This window comes from Scardinius erythrophthalmus (assembly GCF_964197995.2).
Source record: "Scardinius erythrophthalmus genome assembly, chromosome: 24".
NCBI lineage: Eukaryota > Metazoa > Chordata > Actinopteri > Cypriniformes > Leuciscidae > Scardinius > Scardinius erythrophthalmus.
The window spans coordinates 32,168,675-32,196,292 of NC_138244.1; the positions used below are offsets into that span (position 1 = coordinate 32,168,675).

At 46.7% G+C, this 27,618-nt stretch overlaps 1 protein-coding gene across 6 annotated transcripts; it reads right to left on the bottom strand.

Annotated features, from left to right (window-relative positions):
- pdhx (pyruvate dehydrogenase complex component X) lies at positions 1–26,235 on the bottom strand. 6 transcript variants are annotated; one of them, XM_081356036.1, is made up of 13 exons: positions 26,027–26,235; positions 21,094–21,304; positions 19,128–19,402; positions 14,425–14,511; positions 12,886–12,986; positions 10,277–10,488; positions 9,154–9,252; positions 7,496–7,646; positions 5,644–5,791; positions 5,374–5,432; positions 3,799–3,957; positions 2,460–2,524; positions 1–562 (listed from the first exon to the last, which is right to left on the bottom strand). In XM_081356036.1, exons 3-13 carry the CDS (start codon positions 19,297–19,299, stop codon positions 310–312), a joined length of 1,506 nt encoding a protein of 501 aa, XP_081212162.1. In that variant the 5' UTR covers positions 19,300–19,402; positions 21,094–21,304; positions 26,027–26,235; the 3' UTR covers positions 1–309. The 6 variants fall into 6 exon arrangements, 4 of the variants coding, with proteins under 4 accessions (XP_081212162.1, XP_081212163.1, XP_081212161.1 ...); XM_081356037.1 differs by lacking the exon at positions 21,094–21,304 and having other exon boundaries at positions 14,425–14,508; XM_081356035.1 differs by lacking the exon at positions 21,094–21,304.
- Positions 26,236–27,618: the final 1,383 nt, after the last annotated feature.

The window sequence follows — 27,618 nt, forward strand, 5'->3', positions numbered from 1 at the left end:
CACAGCAGAAGACAGGAGTTTATTGAATAATCCCCAAACACAGACGGGTTCCTGACATGATTTAATGGCTTTGATGATTTAATACTTCCTGTAAGTTGTTAAACATTGGGATTAGATCATCAGTGGATTTACTGAATACTTCTCTCTACTGAGGCACAGCATGTCACAATAACCAGAAGGATCCAGTGTGTGTATGGCAGGAGACGCAGAACAGACGACATTATTAATTGACCTAGAAGTGTTTCTCTGTACATGTGTCTGTACGTCTCACTGAATAAATAGTGTATCTTCTCCGAGAGGAGTCCTCTTCTACTGCAGACCGGCGCGCCGAGGGCTCTCGAGGTGCGAGCGAAACCTCTCCAGGAACCGCGACGCCAGCTCGTCGTCCACCAGGCGTGCGTCGCTGGACAGCGTGACGGTCATGAGCTGGTGTGTGTGTAGCGTTAGCCCGTCGCTCAGCCGGAGCTCAGCCCGCGAGGTGCCCACCGCTAGGATACAGGCTTGAGGAGGATTGATGACCGCGCTGAACTCACTGATGCCGAACATGCCCAGGTTAGAGATGCTGAAACACAACACACACTTCAGGAACTCACTCACACACTGGCAAAACTGCTGAAACACAACACACACTTCAGGAACTCACACTGGCAAAACTTCAGTTCATGTGGAATCACACAAAAAATTAAGAAAAAATCTTTGTTTTCTGGGTTTGTGTTACTCGAAGAGAGAGATTTTAAATGCATTTATCTTCTGAAAGTGAATTTTCTCAATGTTTGGAATTAACACTAGCAATTCACAAACAGACAAAAACATGTTTTCATTTTAACTTTGAGAGAACATTGTCTTTATGCGCTGTTTATTAATAAGATTAACAAGATAATTCTTCTTCTTTTACAACACATCGTTTAAACCCTTGTTATAGAGTGATGAAAGTTAAGAATCTAATGAAAGTTAGCTGTGGTGTTCCACAAGGCTCGGTGTTAGGCCCCAAACTGTTTGTATTGTATATAGATGATATTTGTAAAGCATCTAAACTATAAAAAATGGTATGGTTTGCTGATGATCACAAAATTGGAACAGCTTCTGATTGCAGTGGAAATTGAATTGATGGTCTTAAAAAGATTCAAGGTTTAATGATAATCGACTTTCATTGAATTTGAGTAAAACAAAGTTCATAATATTTAGCAATCGGCAAAGTAATAACAAAGCTAAAATTAGGATTAATAATGAGTTAATGAATAATAATAAGCATAATAAGCAAAGGCTTCAGCCTACACCTTTTTCGGTTATTATGCATATTTTTTCTTTACTATGTAAAATGATCTGTGAGGACTGAAACATTTTTTTGTTGAACTTGAAAGATTTAGTGTAAGTCTTCCCCCGTCCTGTAGAGGCTCAATAACACGAGCTCTGGAGATCACGAGATTCACGACACACAGCGAGGATCTATTAAGATGTGCTGCCATTGCTATAGTGTTTGTTTCAGCGCTGTGATTGACATGACCAATGAAACCTTTGGATGGTGTGTGCTTTCAGTGATCGGATCGCAAAGCATTCTGGTCTCGTGTTTGGCATATCTGCTTAAAGTTTAGAGTCTGATCCTCACACCCAACTACTGTAGGCTTTAAATGAGCTAGAATACAGAGTTGTAAAGCCACATTAAAGGGTTAGTTCAGCCAAAAATGAAAAACTCTGTCAGTAATGACTCTCCCTCATGTTGTTCAACCCCGTAAGACTTTCGTTCATCTTCAGAACACAAAAGAAGATATTTTTGATTAAATCTGAGAGCTGTCTCACTCCTCCATAGGCTTCTAGGCAACTTCATTCTGCCGGCCCAGAAAAGTTAGTAAAGAGATCGTTAATATAGTCCAAGTGACTACAGTGGCTCAACCTTAAGTTTATCAAGCGACGAGAATACTACAGCTAGGTCCTGGGTCACCACACATGACCAGCGTCGGCCAATAGTGAGCCGGCGTTCTGACGTACAACCCAGGAACGCTGCACTGTTACACTACGACAACAGCGTAGGAGACTGACATGGAAGAGAAGAGATTGTTGAATAAAGTCGTTATTTTAGGGTTTTTTTGCACACAAAAAGTATTCTCGTCGCTTCATAATAAGGTTGAGCCACTGGAGTCACATGGACTATTTTAACGATGTCTTTACTACCTTTCTGGGCCTTGAAAGTTACAATGACGTTGCAGTCAGTGGAGGGACAGACAGCTCTCAGATTTCATCAGAAATATCTTCATTTGTGTTTCGAAGATGAACGAAGGTCTTACGGGCGGGGGGGGGGGACAACATGAGGGCGAGTCATTACTGACAGAGCTTTCATTTTTGGGTGAACTAACCCTTTAATTGCACTTGCATGGACAACATTGACCACTACAATTAAATGACATTTCAAGAGTAAACTATTCCTCTTCTACGAGTCAAAGCCGTGATCAGGACATACTCACCTGAACGATCCTCCCTGATACTCCTCTGGTAACAGCTTCCCATCCCGCGCTTTCTGTGCCAGAGCCTGAAGAGAGCAAACCAGTTTAATAAGCGCTGGGTTCAGCAGAGTGATCTATAGAGGCTGTGTGTGTGTGTGTGTGTGTGTGTGAGAGACGTCACCATCGGCATTGGTTTTCAGCGTGAAACACACTAAACACATCTAAAACAGGAACGAGCTTTGAGACTGACTATATAAATAGATTTGATAATAAATCGGAGGTATTTTTCCACACTGCTGAAAGCTGGATTAGCTGTTATTGTGTGTCAATATGCTGAATTTAGGGGTAAAATAACACCCTATATATTGTATTGTCACATATTGTATTGACAAGTCGTCAATTAAATATTTACCATCATATATTCTGCATAATTAGATGTTTTCAAACAAACACTGACAAAAAACTTCACAAGTTTTAGGGTTGGACGATATGCTGATATATATAACATTGATATGAGTGATCATCCGGATTTAGACCTGTATTGTGTTTATATAAAGCGTTCACAGGTACATTTGTGTCCCCGGCGTGGAAATCAGGCTCATATAAACGTCAGGAAACACGATTCCTGCTGCATGTCAACATCCATGATCACCGGATCTTAATAACACTATATCGAGTCCAACCTTTAGTTTAAACTGATAATAGTGTGCAGTTTCCCCTGTTAAATCCAGTCACTCAGCAGCTCTTCTGCCACTCAGTCCGGCTGAGGGAGTGTGTTCCCGCGGGATAGTGACGTCAATGCATAACCTCTATAAACAACAACATCTCAAGGCCCAAATATTCAAACTAAACCGAACAATAATCCGTCCTTTTGTTTGCTGGGAGTTGTCTGAGGAGGGCGGAACAGAACCGCGCTGGTCAACGCCTCTGAGCTGCCATTGGTCAGCGAGGTGATGATGTGGCAGGTGGGTGTGGCTCTGAGGCTCCGCCCTCTTTGAGGTGTAAATGTTCAGTGTGTCGAGTCAGACGCGAGTGAAGACACGAACAGCAGAAGCTGAAGCTGAAACACACACTGACAGTGTTCATGTTTAATACTGAATCTCATCACTGTGATTGGATGCTTTCTGAACCGCTGTTTTCTGTCAGTTGGTTGTGTTATTTAGAGGAATGTGCAGCACACATTTACACACTCACTTTAATGTGCGCGCCGTCGAGATGTTCACTAACACTACCAGCTCCCTAAACGAAGCACTTCTGCGTGAGTATATCTGGGCCTTCAGGTGTGTCTGCTATGGTCACATGATCAGCTGGAGCATTAGCTATCTGAGCGGGTGTTTGAACTGTGAAGGCTAGCGATGACCTTAGCGGTGTGAGCGATCTCCGTCAGCCCTTTATCAGCAGCGTCTCTGATGATGGGGGTCATGAGGCCCCGCGCTGTTGCCACGGCGACGCAGATGTGGATGGAGCCGAGAGGCTGAGGGCCCTCAGAAGACCACACCACGTTCACCTCGGGCATCTCCTGCAGGACAGCAGCACACACACAGCATCACTGACACACACTCGTCATCAGAACACAACACACACGTCATCAGAACACAACATGCTGGACACTCTGGGGTCTGTATGCAAACTAATCATGCAAATACAAGAGTCTGATTTCTCTTTCACTACATTCAAATATTCTAAATATATGAACCCGCAGGTTTATGAAAATGTGCATGTAAATATTGTGTGCATCATGACATCATGGCACACTTGGGCAGCTAAAGTGGGTCTGGTACCAGAACACCTAACGAGAGCAAGCTTCCTGAAGAGGAGATCAGATGATTTATGTGCATTTATCCCCAATGAGTCGTCTAATGGGGAACAGGAGGGAACAAATCATTTAAAGTGCCTCTATTATGATATTTTAAAGTTTCCTAATGTTGGTGTGGAGTCTCCTACAACAGGTGTACATGTGTCAAAGGTCAGAGGTTTCATTTCCTCATATTATACATTTGCACATCACCACATTTACAATGATTCTCAAACGACTCGTCAGATGAATCAATCTCTCTAAACCCCTCCTTTCCACGAGCTACTCTGCTCTGATTGGCCAGACGACTCAGTCTGTTGTGATTGGTCTACTCTGCTCTGATTGGCCAGACGACTCAGTCTGCTGTGATTGGTCTACTCTGCTCTGATTGGCCAGACGTCTCAGTCTGGTGTGATTGGTCTACTCTGCTCTGATTGGCCAGACGTCTCAGTCTGCTGTGATTGGTCTACTCTGCTCTGATTGGCCAGACGTCTCAGTCTGGTGTGATTGGTCTACTCTGCTCTGATTGGCCAGACGTCTCAGTCTGGTGTGATTGGTCTACTCCGCTCTGATTGGCCAGACAGCTCAGTCTGCTGTGATTGGTCTACTCTGCTCTGATTGGCCAGACAGCTCAGTCTGGTGTGATTGGTCTACTCTGCTCTGATTGGCCAGACAGCTCAGTCTGGTGTGATTGGTCTACTCTGCTCTGATTGGCCAGACAGCTCAGTCTGGTGTGATTGGTCTACTCTGCTCTGATTGGCCAGACGGCTCAGTCTGCTGTGATTGGTCTACTCTGCTCTGATTGGCCAGACAGCTCAGTCTGACGTTGCAACGAAACGGCTTATGATTCGTTTGAAAAACTATTCATTTTGTTGCCTCAGAGTCGACTCTTACTTTTGAAAGACAATAACTTTATATACGGGGCACTTTCAGATTTGAAACTTTGCAGGATGTTTTCATTCACTCAGAGCTGTTACACACACTATATGAAAGGTCCTTTTTAAAATCCATAATAGGGGCCCTTTAAGTTGAATGGCCAATGAAATTAATTATATTAATAATATAACAACATTCTGAATGCATGATTTGATATAGTACTGTGACCCCACAAATAAAGTGACTGAATATGTGCTGACTTACCCTGAGTGAGACGGCCACGGCTTTGATGATGAAGTCATTGACCGACACCTTGATGTTCTCTAAACACACACACACACACACACACACGAGATGTGAACATGACAAACAACACACACTGGGTCTTTGATATACATGCATGTGTGTGTAAAGAATGTGCTAATTCACACAGGAATCATGTTTTACTGGTAAGTTCCACCAATGTAGTCCAAACTATGGTTTGTTTAGTGTTGTTAATCCATGATGGTGTGTGTGTGTGTGTGTGTGTGTCACCTGTGGCCAGCTGTCTCCTGAGCTCGAGGACGGCACCGAGGTCACAGTCCACTGAGGCGTAGGCGTGTGGGATACTGCTCTTGGACTGAGTCAGTCTCTGAGCGATGACTCTCCTCACGTTAGAAGCCGCCACGTCTGTGAACGCGCCCTGAAGACACAACACACTCGTCTCTGACGGGTCTCAACACACACAACAGCTTCACACGTTCAGCAAGAGAAGAGTTCGGGAAGTTCACGAGACTGGAGGATATATGCTGTCCATTGATCATTTCACATTAAAGGGATAGTTCACCCAAAAAATGTAAATCAGCCCATGATTTACTCACCCTGAAGCCACCCTAGGTGTGTATGACTCTCTTCTTTCAGACGAATATAATCAGAGTTATATAAAAAAATACCCTGGCTCTTCCAAGCTTTATAATGGCAGTGAATGGAGGACGAGATTATGAATCCCAAAGAAAGTTCATCAGTCCATCAGAAAAGTAACCCATCTATCTCCAGGGGTTAATGAAGTCCTTCTGAAGACAAGCCATGCGTTTGTGTAAGAACAATATCCATATTTAAAACTTTACTAACTAAAATAACTAGCTTCCAGCAGACGGCCGAACGCAAGTCGACTTACATGAAGAGTAACTCTATCCTCTGCGCTTCAGCGTTCGTCGACGCGGCATGTTAGAGGGGAAGCTAGTTATTATAGGTGATCAAGTTTTAAATATGGATATTGTTCTCACACAAACACATGGCTTCAGAAGGACTTCATTAACCCCCGGAGCCTGTGGATATTTAGCTCTCATGACAGCTCTTAATGTAGCAGGCGGAAGGCCTCTAGAAAGTGTGTGTGTGTGTGTGTGGACAGAGAGGATCTGGGCTCACCGGCACCGCAGGTCTCCCGGGCACAGAGACAGGTGTGTGTGTGTGTGTGTGTGTGTGTGTGTGTGTGTGTGTGTGTGTGTGTGTGTGTGGACAGAGAGGATCTGGGCTCACCGGCGCTGCAGGTCTCCCGGGCACAGAGATGGGGGTGTGTGTGTGTGTGTGTGTGTGTGTGTGTGGACAGAGAGGATCTGGGCTCACCGGCGCTGCAGGTCTCCCGGGCACAGAGACGGGTGTGTGTGTGTGTGTGTGTGTGTGTGTGTGTGTGTGTGTGTGTGTGTGTGTGGACAGAGAGGATCTGGGCTCACCGGCGCTGCAGGTCTCCCGGGCACAGAGACGGGTGTGTGTGTGTGTGTGTGTGTGTGTGTGTGTGTGTGGACAGAGAGGATCTGGGCTCACCGGCGCTGCAGGTCTCCCGGGCACAGAGACGGGTGTGTGTGTGTGTGTGTGTGTGTGTGGACAGAGAGGATCTGGGCTCACCGGCGCTGCAGGTCTCCCGGGCACAGAGACGGGTGTGTGTGTGTGTGTGTGTGTGTGTGTGTGTGTGGACAGAGAGGATCTGGGCTCACCGGTGCTGCAGGTCTCCCGGGCACAGAGACGGGTGTGTGTGTGTGTGTGTGTGTGTGTGTGTGTGTGTGGACAGAGAGGATCTGGGCTCACCGGCGCTGCAGGTCTCCCGGGCACAGAGACGGGTGTGTGTGTGTGTGTGTGTGTGTGTGTGGACAGAGAGGATCTGGGCTCACCGGCGCTGCAGGTCTCCCGGGCACAGAGACGGGTGTGTGTGTGTGTGTGTGGACAGAGAGGATCTGGGCTCACCGGCGCTGCAGGTCTCCCGGGCACAGAGACGGGTGTGTGTGTGTGTGTGTGTGTGTGTGTGTGTGTGTGTGTGTGTGTGTACAGAGAGGATCTGGGCTCACCGGCGCTGCAGGTCTCCCGGGCACAGAGACGGGTGTGTGTGTGTACAGAGAGGATCTGGGCTCACCGGCGCCGCAGGTCTCCCGGGCACAGAGACGGGTGTGTGTGTGGGCCGTCCCGTGGCCGGAGAGGAGGGAGGAGACGCTGTGAGCGGGACAGGAGGAGGAACAGCTGCTGGACGCCCTTTATCAGACTGACTCAACAGCTTCACTGCGTCTCTGAAAGAAGAACAGCACAGATCATCACTGGAGCAACCCACTGACTGAGCAGATCCACCAATCACCTGATCAAGATCACAGAGATCTCCGAACTGAGCAGATCCACCAATCAGCTGATCAAGATCACAGAGATCTCCAAACTGAGCAGATCCACCAATCACCTGCTCAAGATCACAGAGATCTCAAAACTGAGCAGATCCACCAATCACCTGCTCAATATCACAGAGATCTCAAAACTGAGCAGATCCACCAATCACCTGATCAAGATCACAGAGATCTCAAAACTGAGCAGATCCACCAATCACCTGCTCAAGATCACAGAGATCTCCAAACTGAGCAGATCCACCAATCACCTGATCAAGATCACAGAGATCTCCAGACTGAGCAGATCCACCAATCACCTGCTCAATATCACAGAGATCTCAAAACTGAGCAGATCCACCAATCACCTGATCAAGATCACAGAGATCTCAAAACTGAGCAGATCCACCAATCACCTGATCAAGATCACAGAGATCTCCAGACTGAGCAGATCCACCAATCACCTGCTCAATATCACAGAGATCTCAAAACTGAGCAGATCCACCAATCACCTGATCAAGATCACAGAGATCTCAAAACTGAGCAGATCCACCAATCACCTGCTCAATATCACAGAGATCTCAAAACTGAGCAGATCCACCAATCACCTGATCAAGATCACAGAGATCTCAAAACTGAGCAGATCCACCAATCACCTGCTCAATATCACAGAGATCTCAAAACTGAGCAGATCCACCAATCACCTGATCAAGATCACAGAGATCTCCAGACTGAGCAGATCCACCAATCACCTGCTCAATATCACAGAGATCTCAAAACTGAGCAGATCCACCAATCACCTGATCAAGATCACAGAGATCTCAAAACTGAGCAGATCCACCAATCACCTGCTCAATATCACAGAGATCTCAAAACTGAGCAGATCCACCAATCACCTGATCAAGATCACAGAGATCTCAAAACTGAGCAGATCCACCAATCACCTGCTCAATATCACAGAGATCTCAAAACTGAGCAGATCCACCAATCACCTGATCAAGATCACAGAGATCTCCAGACTGAGCAGATCCACCAATCACCTGATCAGTGTCACAGAGATCTCCAGACTGAGCAGATCCACCAATCAGCTGATCAAGATCACAGAGATCTCCAGACTGAGCAGATCCACCAATCAGCTGATCAGTATCACAGAGATCTCGAATCTCGTTTTTTTTCTCGAACCTAGGCTGATGGACCAATCATATTGTCATGGAGAATATATATATATATATAACATCATAATGACGATATTATCATCATATATATATTGCAGCTGAACGGTCATCTTCAGTGGATCTGAGGTATTAATAGGTTTCAGTTTCTTCGTTTCTAAGGACACCCAGAGAAGGGAGAATGGGTTGCCATGGTAATGTGTGTTACTAATGAGACCGTTCAGTGTGTGTGTGAGTGTGTGTGTGAGACTCACTCTTTAGTGATGAGGCCGCGTGGTCCTGTAGCTTTGGCCAGATGAGGGTCCAAACCATGAGTGTCCAAAATGTGTCGTGCAGCAGGACTCAAGCGTAACCTGGTCACACAAACAGCACAAACACACACACACAAACACATCACTTTACTGTCACATGACTCTAGGATTACTCTTTTACTGGCTTCTGAACTCTGTTCATCAGTGTTTGTGATACAGTGTTACGTGACGCTTCTATCTTAGAAACACTCGAGTCCATCTCAGTAATGATGACCTCAGGGTAACACTAATAGACCCGCTGTAAATGTGTACGTAAATATTTCGTCATTTCCTGTTTAAAAGTAGTTTTCCACGGTTTTCCCAAGTATGGAGACGCTTGAAGAAGCATTCAGTGTGTTGTAGACGCTGGGACGAGTCTGTGGCAGAACTCAGGTGTTTCACACACACCATCAGATCAGACAGAAGAGCGACAGCACTCGCTAGAGGCACGAAACATCTTTTAGCCTTAGTGCCCATTACCAACACAATCAATCTGAAGCTAATTAACACATCGCTCGACCGGACATAACTGGTTTATATATATGTAAATATAGGTTGTTTGCGAGTTGAGTCAAGTTAACATTGTGTAATATTTATTAATTATGTGCTTATCCATTTGGTTGTGAGTGGTGCGCCTGCAGATAGACTCCGCCCACACGCTCTTCTGATTGGCTAGGCAACACAAGGATGATTTTATGCTCTATGATAAACAGTACGATATACAAGTAATGTGAGTGTGTACACAGTAAGATGATGAACGTTACAATGTTTAGACCAGTGTTATCTATGAGATACTGTATTCATGGATATCTGCTCAAACGTAGAGTTTATAATGAGCTAAATAAGCGGAGGGTCTTCCCGGGTGTGAAACATCAATATTCATGATCATTAAGTATATGTTTAATACATTTAAATAGTGTCATCTTCCCATTAATTGCAACAGAGGTTCAGTATCAGAAATATCTCTGTCTTGTTCAGAGGATGTGTGTGTGTGTGTGTGTGTGTGTGTGTGTGTGTATGCCGTGTTCTGCATATAAACACTCACGAACACCAGACCTGGCGTGACAGAAAGCATGCAGTTACTGACTGTGTGAGCGCTGACGCGACCGGAGCCAGACGAGGGGCGGAGCCAGCCGCAGTGGGCGGGGCTGCAGTGGGTGGAGCTACAGCAGTGGGCGGAGCTACAGCAGGTGTGACGGGCTCAGGCGCTGGAACCTCCACCTGTCTCCAGTCCTCTCCTTCAGCGGCCATCAGAGCGATGAGCGTCCCCAAGCGCACGCCTCGACTGCCCTCCTGCACCTGAGACCAGCACACGCATCAGCACACGCATCAGCACACGCATCAGCACACTGCATTTTCATTCGCTCACAGGTAGCATAAGCTCCTATAGGAGGAACATTCATATGCAAATAGTGCAATGTTAAAACCGAGGTGTGTAAGCATCGCCACATGGCTGACAAACAGGGTTCCCGAACATGAAACGGTCACTGAAGTTCTTAAACTGGGATCGTCTGTATTAGTGTGGCAATCCAGTAAAGCCCTGGTCAAAGGTCAAAGGTCAAATTACTGTTTTATTTCCATATCACTCAACATACAGAGTTACTGAGGCAGATTTATAGAGTTCAGTCTCACTATTCATACAGCGTTTCTGTGTTTCATTCTGAAGCTGCAGTATGGATTACATTTCCCTCACACACACACACACTCAGACACACACACACACACTCAGACACACACACACACTCAGACACACACACACACACACACACACTCAGACACACACACACTCAGACACACACACACACACACACACACACACACACACACTCAGACACACACACACACACACACACACACACACTCAGACACACACACACACACACACTCAGACACACACACACTCAGACACACACACACACACACACACACACACACACACACTCAGACACACACACACACACACACACACTCAGACACACACACACTCAGACACACACACACACACACACACACACACACACACACACACACACACTCAGACACACACACACACACACACACACACTCAGACACACACTCAGACACACACACCTCAGACACACACACCTCAGACACACACACCTCAGACACACACACACACACACTCAGACACACACACCTCAGGCACACACACATCAGACACACACACACTCAGACACACACACACACACACTCAGACACACACTCAGACACACACACCTCAGACACACACACCTCAGACACACACACACACACACACTCAGACACACACCTCAGACACACACACACACACACACACTCAGACACACACACACACACTCAGACACACACACACACACACACACACACACACACTCAGACACACACACCTCAGACACACACACCTCAGACACACACACCTCAGACACACACACCTCAGACACACACACCTCAGACACACACACACTCAGACACACACACACACACACACACTCAGACACACACACCCACACACACTCAGACACACACACACACACACACTCAGACACACACACACACACTCAGACACACACCTCAGACACACACACCTCAGACACACACACCTCAGACACACACACCTCAGACACACACACACACACACTCAGACACACACACCTCAGACACACACACCTCAGACACACACACCTCAGACACACACACACTCAGACACACACACACACACACTCAGACACACACTCAGACACACACACCTCAGACACACACACCTCAGACACACACACCTCAGACACACACACCTCAGACACACACACACACACACACACACACACACACACACACTCAGACACACACCTCAGACACACACACACACACTCAGACACACACACACACACACTCAGACACACACACACACACACCTCAGACACACACACCTCAGACACACACACCTCAGACACACACACCTCAGACACACACACACTCAGACACACACACACTCAGACACACACACACTCAGACACACACACACACACACACACACACACACACACACACACACACTCAGACACACACACACACACCTCAGACACACACACCTCAGACACACACACCTCAGACACACACACCTCAGACACACACACACACACTCAGACACACACACACACACACACACTCAGACACACACTCAGACACACACTCAGACACACACACACCTCAGACACACACACCTCAGACACACACACCTCAGACACACACACACACACACACACACACACACACACTCAGACACACACTCAGACACACACACCTCAGACACACACACCTCAGACACACACACCTCAGACACACACACCTCAGACACACACACCTCAGACACACACACTCAGACACACACACACACACTCAGACACACACACACACACACACACACACACTCAGACACACACACCTCAGACACACACACCTCAGACACACACACCTCAGACACACACACCTCAGACACACACACCTCAGACACACACACCTCAGACACACACACACACACACACACACACACACACACACTCAGACACACACTCAGACACACACTCAGACACACACACCTCAGACACACACTCAGACACACACACCTCAGACACACACACTCTCTCACACACACACACACACACACACACACACACACACACACACACACACTCTCACCAGTATTTTTGCCAGGACTCCGTCCTCGCTGGACTCCATGACCACCACAGCTTTATCGGTCTCGATCTCGCAGAGAGCGTCACCGACGGCCACATCATCACCTGCTCAAACACAGTTGTGTTACTTATAACTCACTACAGCAGTGTGCACACACCTGTCAGCTCCCCAACACACACTTGTAGAGTGACTCCACGACTCCACGACTCCACCAAACTTTACGCTCGGCACAATGCAGTCCGGCAAGAACCGTTCTCCTGGCAACCACCAAACCCAGACTCGTCCATCGGATTGCCAGACAGAGACGCGTGATTCGTCACTCCAGAGAACGTCAGTCCCTATCAGTGTGTGTACCTCTGCACCAGGGATGGAAATTTACTTTTTTGTCCACCGGCCACTGTGGCTGACGGATTTCAAAATCTACCAGCCACTCAATGTTTTTACCAGCCACTTTCTTGTTTTTAACCGACAATGTGTAACTGCATGTGAAAATTAATACTACAAGATCTACAATACATACTCTCAATGAAATACTGACATTTTCTCTTTCTCTCTTATATATATTTCTCTTTTTTACCTGGATGTGGCATTTGAATGATTCGTGGTCTTTTATGGCTTCCAGTTTTAGGTTTTTAGTCCCAACAATGAAACTAGGGCTGGGCGATATGGACCAAAAGTCATATCCCGATTATTTAGGCTGAATATCGATATACGATATATATCCCGATATTTTTTCCGTAAAGTGAGAGCAAATGTTCAGTCAAAGTCAAAGCCAAATATGACATGTCACAAGTAGTTTTATTGAAACCGGCTATTTCCACACACACAAGTACTGTCCCCCTTTACTTAACATAAATTGTAAGAATATAGTAAAGACTAGTACTAATAAATAAACATTAGGCCTATGCTAAAGCTATTAAATAGCAGTCCCAAACTAGTTTTTGTTAATACAATGTTGGTATGAGCCACTAGAGTCATTTAAAAATATAAAAAATAACACAAAGAAAAATAAAGTGGCATTTTGGGGTTAATATGGAAACGACAGTTACCATGGTGAATACACAATATTAACAATAACTGTTAATGAACCATGGAAACTGCTCCTGGTGAACAGAATGAAAATCATCCCTGCATTACTTTTATTTTGTGTAATTTACAACGTAACGGCGTTGCATGCTCGTAGTTTATTTTGCACTTTATATACAGTGAGGCGATACACAGCGCGCGCCGCCGGATGCGCGTGCAATTGAAGAGTGTGCGCTCCGAGCACAGGATAACGGCTGACGTGACAGGACAAGAGAGTCCGTTTTTCTGAGGTGAAAGACTTTATTTCAGCGTACACTTATGTCCTCTAAAAGTGTCCGCCGTCTGTGTGAAACAGTATATTTTTATTTACCCGCCACGGTGGCCGGCAGGTGAAGCGAGTTTACCCGCCACAACACAAAATCACCCGCATTTGGCTGGTGGCGGGTGCTAATTTCCATCCCTGCTCTGCACACACACACACACACACACACACACACACACAGGTCAAGCACTCACCTTCTTTCTTCAGCCACTTGACAATGTTTCCCTCCTCCATAGTGGGCGAGAGCGCTGGCATCTGCACCTTCAGCGGAGCGACCCCTGCTGGACACACACAACACACACACACACATCAACACAACAGACCCCTGCTGGACACACACAACACAACACACACATCAACACAACAGACCCCTGCTGGACACACACAACACAACACACACATCAACACAACAGACCCCTGCTGGACACACACACACATCAACACACACATCAACACAACAGACCCCTGCTGGACACACACAACACACACACACACATCAACACAACAGACCCCTGCTGGACACACACAACACAACACACACATCAACACAACAGACCCCTGCTGGACACACACAACACAACACACACATCAACACAACAGACCCCTGCTGGACACACACACACATCAACACACACATCAACACAACAGACCCCTGCTGGACACACACAACACACACACACACATCAACACAACAGACCCCTGCTGGACACACACAACACAACACACACATCAACACAACAGACCCCTGCTGGACACACACAACACAACACACACATCAACACAACAGACCCCTGCTGGACACACACACACATCAACACACACATCAACACAACAGACCCCTGCTGGACACACACACACATCAACACACACATCAACACAACAGACCCCTGCTGGACACACACAACACAACACACACATCAACACAACAGACCCCTGCTGGACACACACAACACAACACACACATCAACACAACAGACCCCTGCTGGACACACACATCAACACAACAGACCCCTGCTGGACACACACAACACAACACACACATCAACACAACAGACCCCTGCTGGACACACACACACATCAACACAACAGACCCCTGCTGGACACACACAACACAACACACACATCAACACAACAGACCCCTGCTGGACACACACAACACAACACACACATCAACACAACAGACCCCTGCTGGACACACACACACATCAACACAACAGACCCCTGCTGGACACACACAACACAACACACACATCAACTCAACAGACCCCTGCTGGACACACACAACACAACACACACATCAACACAACAGACCCCTGCTGGACACACACAACACAACACACACATCAACTCAACAGACCCCTGCTGGACACACACACACATCAACACAACAGACCCCTGCTGGACACACACAACACAACACACACATCAACACAACAGACCCCTGCTGGACACACACAACACACACATCAACACAACAGACCCCTGCTGGACACACACAACACACACATCAACACAACAGACCCCTGCTGGACACACACAACACAACACACACATCAACACAACAGACCCCTGCTGGACACACACAACACACACATCAACACAACAGACCCCTGCTGGACACACACAACACACACATCAACACAACAGACCCCTGCTGGACACACACAACACAACACACACATCAACACAACAGACCCCTGCTGGACACACACAACACAACACACACATCAACACAACAGACCCCTGCTGGACACACACAACACAACACACACATCAACACAACAGACCCCTGCTGGACACACACAACACACACATCAACACAACAGACCCCTGCTGGACACACACAACACACACATCAACACAACAGACCCCTGCTGGACACACACAACACAACACACACATCAACACAACAGACCCCTGCTGGACACACACAACACACACATCAACACAACAGACCCCTGCTGGACGCACACAACACACACATCAACTCAACAGACCCCTGCTGGACACACACAACACAACACACACATCAACACAACAGACCCCTGCTGGACACACACAACACAACACACACATCAACTCAACAGACCCCTGCTGGACACACACAACACAACACACACATCAACACAACAGACCCCTGCTGGACACACACAACACAACACACACATCAACTCAACAGACCCCTGCTGGACGCACACAACACACACATCAACACAACAGACCCCTGCTGGACACACACAACACAACACACACATCAACACAACAGACCCCTGCTGGACACACACAACACAACACACACATCAACTCAACAGACCCCTGCTGGACGCACACAACACACACATCAACACAACAGACCCCTGCTGGACACACACAACACAACACACACATCAACACAACAGACCCCTGCTGGACACACACAACACAACACACACATCAACTCAACAGACCCCTGCTGGACGCACACAACACACACATCAACTCAACAGACCCCTGCTGGACACACACAACACAACACACACATCAACACAACAGACCCCTGCTGGACACACACAACACAACACACACATCAACACAACAGACCCCTGCTGGACACACACAACACAACACACACATCAACACAACAGACCCCTGCTGGACACACACAACAGAACACACACATCAACACAACAGACCCCTGCTGGACACACACAACACAACACACACATCAACACAACAGACCCCTGCTGGACACACACAACACAACACACACATCAACACAACAGACCCCTGCTGGACACACACATCAACACAACACACACATCAACACAACAGACCCCTGCTGGACACACACAACAGAACACACACATCAACACAACAGACCCCTGCTGGACACACACAACACAACACACACATCAACACAACAGACCCCTGCTGGACACACACATCAACACAACACACACATCAACACAACAGACCCCTGCTGGACACACACAACAGAACACACACATCAACACAACAGACCCCTGCTGGACACACACATCAACACAACAGACCCCTGCTGGACACACACAACACAACACACACATCAACACAACAGACCCCTGCTGGACACACACAACACAACACACACATCAACACAACAGACCCCTGCTGGACACACACAACAGAACACACACATCAACACAACAGACCCCTGCTGGACACACACAACACAACACACACATCAACACAACAGACCCCTGCTGGACACACACAACACAACACACACATCAACACAACAGACCCCTGCTGGACACACACATCAACACAACACACACATCAACACAACAGACCCCTGCTGGACACACACAACAGAACACACACATCAACACAACAGACCCCTGCTGGACACACACATCAACACAACAGACCCCTGCTGGACACACACAACACAACACACACATCAACACAACAGACCCCTGCTGGACACACACAACACAACACACACATCAACACAACAGACCCCTGCTGGACACACACAACACACACATCAACACAACATCACATCACAACCAGAGGCTCGCCGGTGAAACATTCATCAAAGAGGAGATATGAGAGCTGAGCTGGACGATGACATCACGGTTTTCTCCAGATATATATATATATATCTTTTTTTTTTACAACAGAAATGAAGCATCACTGAACGGACTTAAAGGGATACTCCACTTTTTTTGGAAATAGGCTCATTTTACAGCTCCCCCAGAGTTACACAGCTGAGTTGTACCGTTTTTGAATCCATTCAGCCGATCTCCGGGTCTGGGGGTCTCACTTTTAGCATAGCTTAGCATAATGAATTGAACCGGACAGGACCATTAGCATCTCTCTCAAGCTGGACTGTGACGCTAGTTTCTTCTGCAAACACACGTTCACTATGTTCCTGTTATCTCTGTAAAGCTGCTGTGAGTCTGTGCTGTATAATAAAGGTGACTTGAGGAAACTTCACGAATGGACCGATCAGTGACCGAGTGTTTAAAATGTATAGTAAATATAAATGAAGTAGTTTTAAGTTTTTAATGAGATTAATGAGAATGTCCATCCGCACATCAGTTATGAGGCATGAAGCACATGATCATGAAGGAGATCTGTTCTCCACACGGCCGGCTTTACCTGAGCCACACGTGTTCTGCTTCCTGTTTTACGGTGGATTCGGATCAACATTATCGTGAAAAAGGGCATCAAAAACTTCCAAAATGACATTATAAGTGTGACGGCCCAGAGAGAGCGATCACACACTTCTGCAACAGCAAATATTGATCAATGTCACAATCATCTGATTAATGATTAAACCTCAGGACATGATCAGATGATCAGATGAGCCGAGATATTAATGCTGTGTGTGTGTGCTCATCACTACAGGAGAGCGAATCCCGGACACACACACACACACACTGCACAAATAAACTACAATGATTTTCTACACTGAAATTATTATTATTATTATCTGTGATTTGAAATGATTGCCAGAATGTTTACAATCTCTGCATTTGAATTTGAATAAGAGAATATGCATATATTAAACTTGCAGCCCATGTGACCTGTGTTGATCACGTGACGGCAGATCAATCTCAGCTCTGCACATTTCTATTAGCCATAATAACAATAACAAGTGCATCAAATCATGACACTCGTTAATGTAAGATCAAATCAGTGATTTGTTTTGGCAACATATTTGACAGAAGATTAAAATCTTATGTTTTCTTAGACTTGTTCAGTAAGTAACTGTTTATTATGAGTATGTCAGTCATCCAGTGCGCAGTGTTATCATCTGATCCGTCACTGTACTGAACTGTAGAGCAGAGACACGGTAATATCTGCACGGCAGAAGTGTTGTCGAGCTGTTATTAATAAATAAACACAGTAATGTCCTTCTGACACTCACCACACACTGAGGGCGACCGGGACAAGTGTCTGAGAGCGGCTCCGGTCCAGCCCGCGGTCCGCTGGGCTTTACTCTGCGCTATTACTCTACTCTGAGTCGATATCTGGTGCTGTGTTATTGCTCTGAGAGCCATGAAGACGCCCCTGCGCCCGAGTCTCATGGACGCCGCCATCTTCCCTGTGCCCTTCTTCCTCAGACCGACTGTCAGTGCGTCTCTCTCGAGCTGCGCATGCGTGGAGCGGTGCAGCACATGCGCATGCGCGCTCCCTGCTGGACTGGAGGATCAACAACGACACCACACAGAAACACTGAATTCACATCACTGCGCTTGCTCTTTCAGCACTACACCATAGAGAATTGATTTAAATTCACGTTAATCAAAATAACTTCCCCTTCCTCCCATCTCTCCTCTATAATGACGTGTTTCCTGGATACATTCAGCATTTTAGCTTTAATGAGTCTATGAGAAGCTGTGAAGCCGAGAGAAATGACTCGGTGAAAGAAAAGGACAGATTAGAAATAACAGGGAAATGAGTAAAGAATGTACTGCGATGTGGCAGTAGTGACTCAGTCACTCCAGAAGATGGCGGTAACGCGACGTCCAGGCCGCCGATAAACCCCAGAAGAAGAGGAAGCGCATGACGTCACGATGACGCCGCGCAGCTGAACCCGGAAGAGAGAGAGAGCTCGAGCGCAGACTCATAAACAAACTCATCGAGCGGAGAAACATCTAATAATCTATCGATCTTCATTAAAGCCCAGTCAACATCAACATGGACGGTAGGAAGACTCTCGCTCGAAGGCTGTCACACACATCGTGTTATTACGGAATCTTTTAAACTCTCGAATGAATCATGATTCTGTATTATACTGTCTAATAATAAACATGAGCAGATATGCGGTGTGACAGTGATTAATGTGTGACTAGATGATTGTTCATAGTGAAGTTGTGTGACTTGTTTATCACTGGTGTAAAGCTGTAGGGCGTTTCATGTTGTTCTGATGATGATGATTGTGTTTCTCCCACACAGACACACTCTTCCAGCTGAAGGTGAGTGAGTGAGTGAGTGAGTGTGTGTGTGTGTGTGTGTGTGTGTGTGTGTGTGTGTGTGTGTCTCTCTCTCTCTCTCAGTGATGAAGGCTCATGTCTGATCTTCATCTTCATCAGTTCACCTCTAAACAGCTGGAGCGACTGGCGAAGAAGGCGGAGAAAGACTCGAAGACCGAGCAAGCCAAAGTCAAGAAGGTACGAGGCGTGACATCACGGGGGGAGGCGTGACGTCACGGGGGTGGGGGGGGGGGGGATATGTGACATCATCGACAGCCGCGTGCATGTCATTACCAGATGTGTCAAAAGTATTCACACTCATTACTCAGGTAGAAGTCTAGATACTAGGGTTTAAAAAGACTTCTGAAGCATCACCTCAAGCTTTTACTGGAGTAAAAGTGTAAAAGTACTGGTTTCAAAACTACTTAAAGCTACACTGTGTTATTTTTTTAAAGTTGATTCTTAGCAAAAAACACTTTGTTCTTTCAAAATGATATGTGCTCATTAATGTGTAATTACTTCTACCAACTAATAAAGTATTCTCGTAAGCGTAGAATCTGCCATTCAGAATACATACGCGCGAGTCGCTCGAGTGGTGGCAGCCATGTTGCGCCTCCATCTTGAAAATACAGTAGCCAAAGAGGGACAAACCTGGAAATTCAAGCTTCGCCTTTAGCGTTTTACACTCAGCGGCACCGAGACGAATGCGAGAGGGAGATTACTCACGGCTGAAGTCATACGGCCACCGCAGGAGGTAACCGCCCTGGGAAGGGGAGGGGCTAGAGAGTAATATTCAGTTGTCATAAACAATTTCACCACTAGATGGGAGAAAATCCTACACAGTGCAGCTTTAAAGTATAAAAGTAAAAGTAATGTAAGGACACAAGCTGAGGCCACCCACAGGTGTGCACTACTCACCGTCGGAAGCACACACAGCAGAGTTTAGCCGTCGAAACGGACTCCTCGTGGGTTCAGCCCTCAGGGTCGAGCGCAGTCTGGACGGTGTGTGTGCACATGACCATGGACAGGAGTCGTCCACACTGTGCTCTCCTCTCAGAGGTCACCATCGGGTCGTCTCCCTCCACGTTTGTAGAGTTGCTCACTATCTCACTCTTCACTGTAGATTCAGCTGTACAGTACGTCACTCTGGCATTAGCGCTCACTTGAACACACAGCTACAACTTATGGTGTTACTTCGCGTCTGCCCGCTGATTGCTGATTGGCTGAGAGTGCGTGCTCGTCGGTGATGTCATCACCAACACCAGCTGACTCTGCATGGGCGTGTGTGTTCTGTGATGTCATGAGGACTGATTTTATGGACTGCATACACACTTTAGTGTTTTAAACGTACAGTATGGAATTTTTGTGTGTGTTCTGTAAATCAGTGTGTGTGTGTGTGTTCTGTAAATCAGTGTGTGTGTTCTGTAAATCAGTGTGTGTGTTCTGTAAATCAGTGTGTGTGTTCTGTAAATCAGTGTGTGTGTGTGTGTTCTGTAAATCAGTGTGTGTGTTCTGTAAATCAGTGTGTGTTCTGCTGGACACACACACACATCAACACACACATCAACACAACAGACCCCTGCTGGACACACACACACATCAACACACACATCAACACAACAGACCCCTGCTGGACACACACAACACAACACACACATCAACACAACAGACCCCTGCTGGACACACACAACACAACACACACATCAACACAACAGACCCCTGCTGGACACACACATCAACACAACAGACCCCTGCTGGACACACACAACACAACACACACATCAACACAACAGACCCCTGCTGGACACACACACACATCAACACAACAGACCCCTGCTGGACACACACAACACAACACACACATCAACACAACAGACCCCTGCTGGACACACACAACACAACACACACATCAACACAACAGACCCCTGCTGGACACACACACACATCAACACAACAGACCCCTGCTGGACACACACAACACAACACACACATCAACTCAACAGACCCCTGCTGGACACACACAACACAACACACACATCAACACAACAGACCCCTGCTGGACACACACAACACAACACACACATCAACTCAACAGACCCCTGCTGGACACACACACACATCAACACAACAGACCCCTGCTGGACACACACAACACAACACACACATCAACACAACAGACCCCTGCTGGACACACACAACACACACATCAACACAACAGACCCCTGCTGGACACACACAACACACACATCAACACAACAGACCCCTGCTGGACACACACAACACAACACACACATCAACACAACAGACCCCTGCTGGACACACACAACACACACATCAACACAACAGACCCCTGCTGGACACACACAACACACACATCAACACAACAGACCCCTGCTGGACACACACAACACAACACACACATCAACACAACAGACCCCTGCTGGACACACACAACACAACACACACATCAACACAACAGACCCCTGCTGGACACACACAACACAACACACACATCAACACAACAGACCCCTGCTGGACACACACAACACACACATCAACACAACAGACCCCTGCTGGACACACACAACACACACATCAACACAACAGACCCCTGCTGGACACACACAACACAACACACACATCAACACAACAGACCCCTGCTGGACACACACAACACACACATCAACACAACAGACCCCTGCTGGACGCACACAACACACACATCAACTCAACAGACCCCTGCTGGACACACACAACACAACACACACATCAACACAACAGACCCCTGCTGGACACACACAACACAACACACACATCAACTCAACAGACCCCTGCTGGACACACACAACACAACACACACATCAACACAACAGACCCCTGCTGGACACACACAACACAACACACACATCAACTCAACAGACCCCTGCTGGACGCACACAACACACACATCAACACAACAGACCCCTGCTGGACACACACAACACAACACACACATCAACACAACAGACCCCTGCTGGACACACACAACACAACACACACATCAACTCAACAGACCCCTGCTGGACGCACACAACACACACATCAACACAACAGACCCCTGCTGGACACACACAACACAACACACACATCAACACAACAGACCCCTGCTGGACACACACAACACAACACACACATCAACTCAACAGACCCCTGCTGGACGCACACAACACACACATCAACTCAACAGACCCCTGCTGGACACACACAACACAACACACACATCAACACAACAGACCCCTGCTGGACACACACAACACAACACACACATCAACACAACAGACCCCTGCTGGACACACACAACACAACACACACATCAACACAACAGACCCCTGCTGGACACACACAACAGAACACACACATCAACACAACAGACCCCTGCTGGACACACACAACACAACACACACATCAACACAACAGACCCCTGCTGGACACACACAACACAACACACACATCAACACAACAGACCCCTGCTGGACACACACATCAACACAACACACACATCAACACAACAGACCCCTGCTGGACACACACAACAGAACACACACATCAACACAACAGACCCCTGCTGGACACACACATCAACACAACAGACCCCTGCTGGACACACACAACACAACACACACATCAACACAACAGACCCCTGCTGGACACACACAACACAACACACACATCAACACAACAGACCCCTGCTGGACACACACAACAGAAGACACACATCAACACAACAGACCCCTGCTGGACACACACAACACAACACACACATCAACACAACAGACCCCTGCTGGACACACACAACACAACACACACATCAACACAACAGACCCCTGCTGGACACACACATCAACACAACACACACATCAACACAACAGACCCCTGCTGGACACACACAACAGAACACACACATCAACACAACAGACCCCTGCTGGACACACACATCAACACAACAGACCCCTGCTGGACACACACAACACAACACACACATCAACACAACAGACCCCTGCTGGACACACACAACACAACACACACATCAACACAACAGACCCCTGCTGGACACACACAACAGAACACACACATCAACACAACAGACCCCTGCTGGACACACACAACACAACACACACATCAACACAACAGACCCCTGCTGGACACACACAACACAACACACACATCAACACAACAGACCCCTGCTGGACACACACATCAACACAACACACACATCAACACAACAGACCCCTGCTGGACACACACAACAGAACACACACATCAACACAACAGACCCCTGCTGGACACACACATCAACACAACAGACCCCTGCTGGACACACACAACACAACACACACATCAACACAACAGACCCCTGCTGGACACACACAACACAACACACACATCAACACAACAGACCCCTGCTGGACACACACAACACACACATCAACACAACATCACATCACAACCAGAGGCTCGCCGGTGAAACATTCATCAAAGAGGAGATATGAGAGCTGAGCTGGACGATGACATCACGGTTTTCTCCAGATATATATATATATATCTTTTTTTTTTACAACAGAAATGAAGCATCACTGAACGGACTTAAAGGGATACTCCACTTTTTTTGGAAATAGGCTCATTTTACAGCTCCCCCAGAGTTACACAGCTGAGTTGTACCGTTTTTGAATCCATTCAGCCGATCTCCGGGTCTGGGGGTCTCACTTTTAGCATAGCTTAGCATAATGAATTGAACCGGACAGGACCATTAGCATCTCTCTCAAGCTGGACTGTGACGCTAGTTTCTTCTGCAAACACACGTTCACTATGTTCCTGTTATCTCTGTAAAGCTGCTGTGAGTCTGTGCTGTATAATAAAGGTGACTTGAGGAAACTTCACGAATGGACCGATCAGTGACCGAGTGTTTAAAATGTATAGTAAATATAAATGAAGTAGTTTTAAGTTTTTAATGAGATTAATGAGAATGTCCATCCGCACATCAGTTATGAGGCATGAAGCACATGATCATGAAGGAGATCTGTTCTCCACACGGCCGGCTTTACCTGAGCCACACGTGTTCTGCTTCCTGTTTTACGGTGGATTCGGATCAACATTATCGTGAAAAAGGGCATCAAAAACTTCCAAAATGACATTATAAGTGTGACGGCCCAGAGAGAGCGATCACACACTTCTGCAACAGCAAATATTGATCAATGTCACAATCATCTGATTAATGATTAAACCTCAGGACATGATCAGATGATCAGATGAGCCGAGATATTAATGCTGTGTGTGTGTGCTCATCACTACAGGAGAGCGAATCCCGGACACACACACACACACTGCACAAATAAACTACAATGATTTTCTACACTGAAATTATTATTATTATTATCTGTGATTTGAAATGATTGCCAGAATGTTTACAATCTCTGCATTTGAATTTGAATAAGAGAATATGCATATATTAAACTTGCAGCCCATGTGACCTGTGTTGATCACGTGACGGCAGATCAATCTCAGCTCTGCACATTTCTATTAGCCATAATAACAATAACAAGTGCATCAAATCATGACACTCGTTAATGTAAGATCAAATCAGTGATTTGTTTTGGCAACATATTTGACAGAAGATTAAAATCTTATGTTTTCTTAGACTTGTTCAGTAAGTAACTGTTTATTATGAGTATGTCAGTCATCCAGTGCGCAGTGTTATCATCTGATCCGTCACTGTACTGAACTGTAGAGCAGAGACACGGTAATATCTGCACGGCAGAAGTGTTGTCGAGCTGTTATTAATAAATAAACACAGTAATGTCCTTCTGACACTCACCACACACTGAGGGCGACCGGGACAAGTGTCTGAGAGCGGCTCCGGTCCAGCCCGCGGTCCGCTGGGCTTTACTCTGCGCTATTACTCTACTCTGAGTCGATATCTGGTGCTGTGTTATTGCTCTGAGAGCCATGAAGACGCCCCTGCGCCCGAGTCTCATGGACGCCGCCATCTTCCCTGTGCCCTTCTTCCTCAGACCGACTGTCAGTGCGTCTCTCTCGAGCTGCGCATGCGTGGAGCGGTGCAGCACATGCGCATGCGCGCTCCCTGCTGGACTGGAGGATCAACAACGACACCACACAGAAACACTGAATTCACATCACTGCGCTTGCTCTTTCAGCACTACACCATAGAGAATTGATTTAAATTCACGTTAATCAAAATAACTTCCCCTTCCTCCCATCTCTCCTCTATAATGACGTGTTTCCTGGATACATTCAGCATTTTAGCTTTAATGAGTCTATGAGAAGCTGTGAAGCCGAGAGAAATGACTCGGTGAAAGAAAAGGACAGATTAGAAATAACAGGGAAATGAGTAAAGAATGTACTGCGATGTGGCAGTAGTGACTCAGTCACTCCAGAAGATGGCGGTAACGCGACGTCCAGGCCGCCGATAAACCCCAGAAGAAGAGGAAGCGCATGACGTCACGATGACGCCGCGCAGCTGAACCCGGAAGAGAGAGAGAGCTCGAGCGCAGACTCATAAACAAACTCATCGAGCGGAGAAACATCTAATAATCTATCGATCTTCATTAAAGCCCAGTCAACATCAACATGGACGGTAGGAAGACTCTCGCTCGAAGGCTGTCACACACATCGTGTTATTACGGAATCTTTTAAACTCTCGAATGAATCATGATTCTGTATTATACTGTCTAATAATAAACATGAGCAGATATGCGGTGTGACAGTGATTAATGTGTGACTAGATGATTGTTCATAGTGAAGTTGTGTGACTTGTTTATCACTGGTGTAAAGCTGTAGGGCGTTTCATGTTGTTCTGATGATGATGATTGTGTTTCTCCCACACAGACACACTCTTCCAGCTGAAGGTGAGTGAGTGAGTGAGTGAGTGTGTGTGTGTGTGTGTGTGTGTGTGTGTGTGTGTGTGTGTCTCTCTCTCTCTCTCAGTGATGAAGGCTCATGTCTGATCTTCATCTTCATCAGTTCACCTCTAAACAGCTGGAGCGACTGGCGAAGAAGGCGGAGAAAGACTCGAAGACCGAGCAAGCCAAAGTCAAGAAGGTACGAGGCGTGACATCACGGGGGGAGGCGTGACGTCACGGGGGTGGGGGGGGGGGGATATGTGACATCATCGACAGCCGCGTGCATGTCATTACCAGATGTGTCAAAAGTATTCACACTCATTACTCAGGTAGAAGTCTAGATACTAGGGTTTAAAAAGACTTCTGAAGCATCACCTCAAGCTTTTACTGGAGTAAAAGTGTAAAAGTACTGGTTTCAAAACTACTTAAAGCTACACTGTGTTATTTTTTTAAAGTTGATTCTTAGCAAAAAACACTTTGTTCTTTCAAAATGATATGTGCTCATTAATGTGTAATTACTTCTACCAACTAATAAAGTATTCTCGTA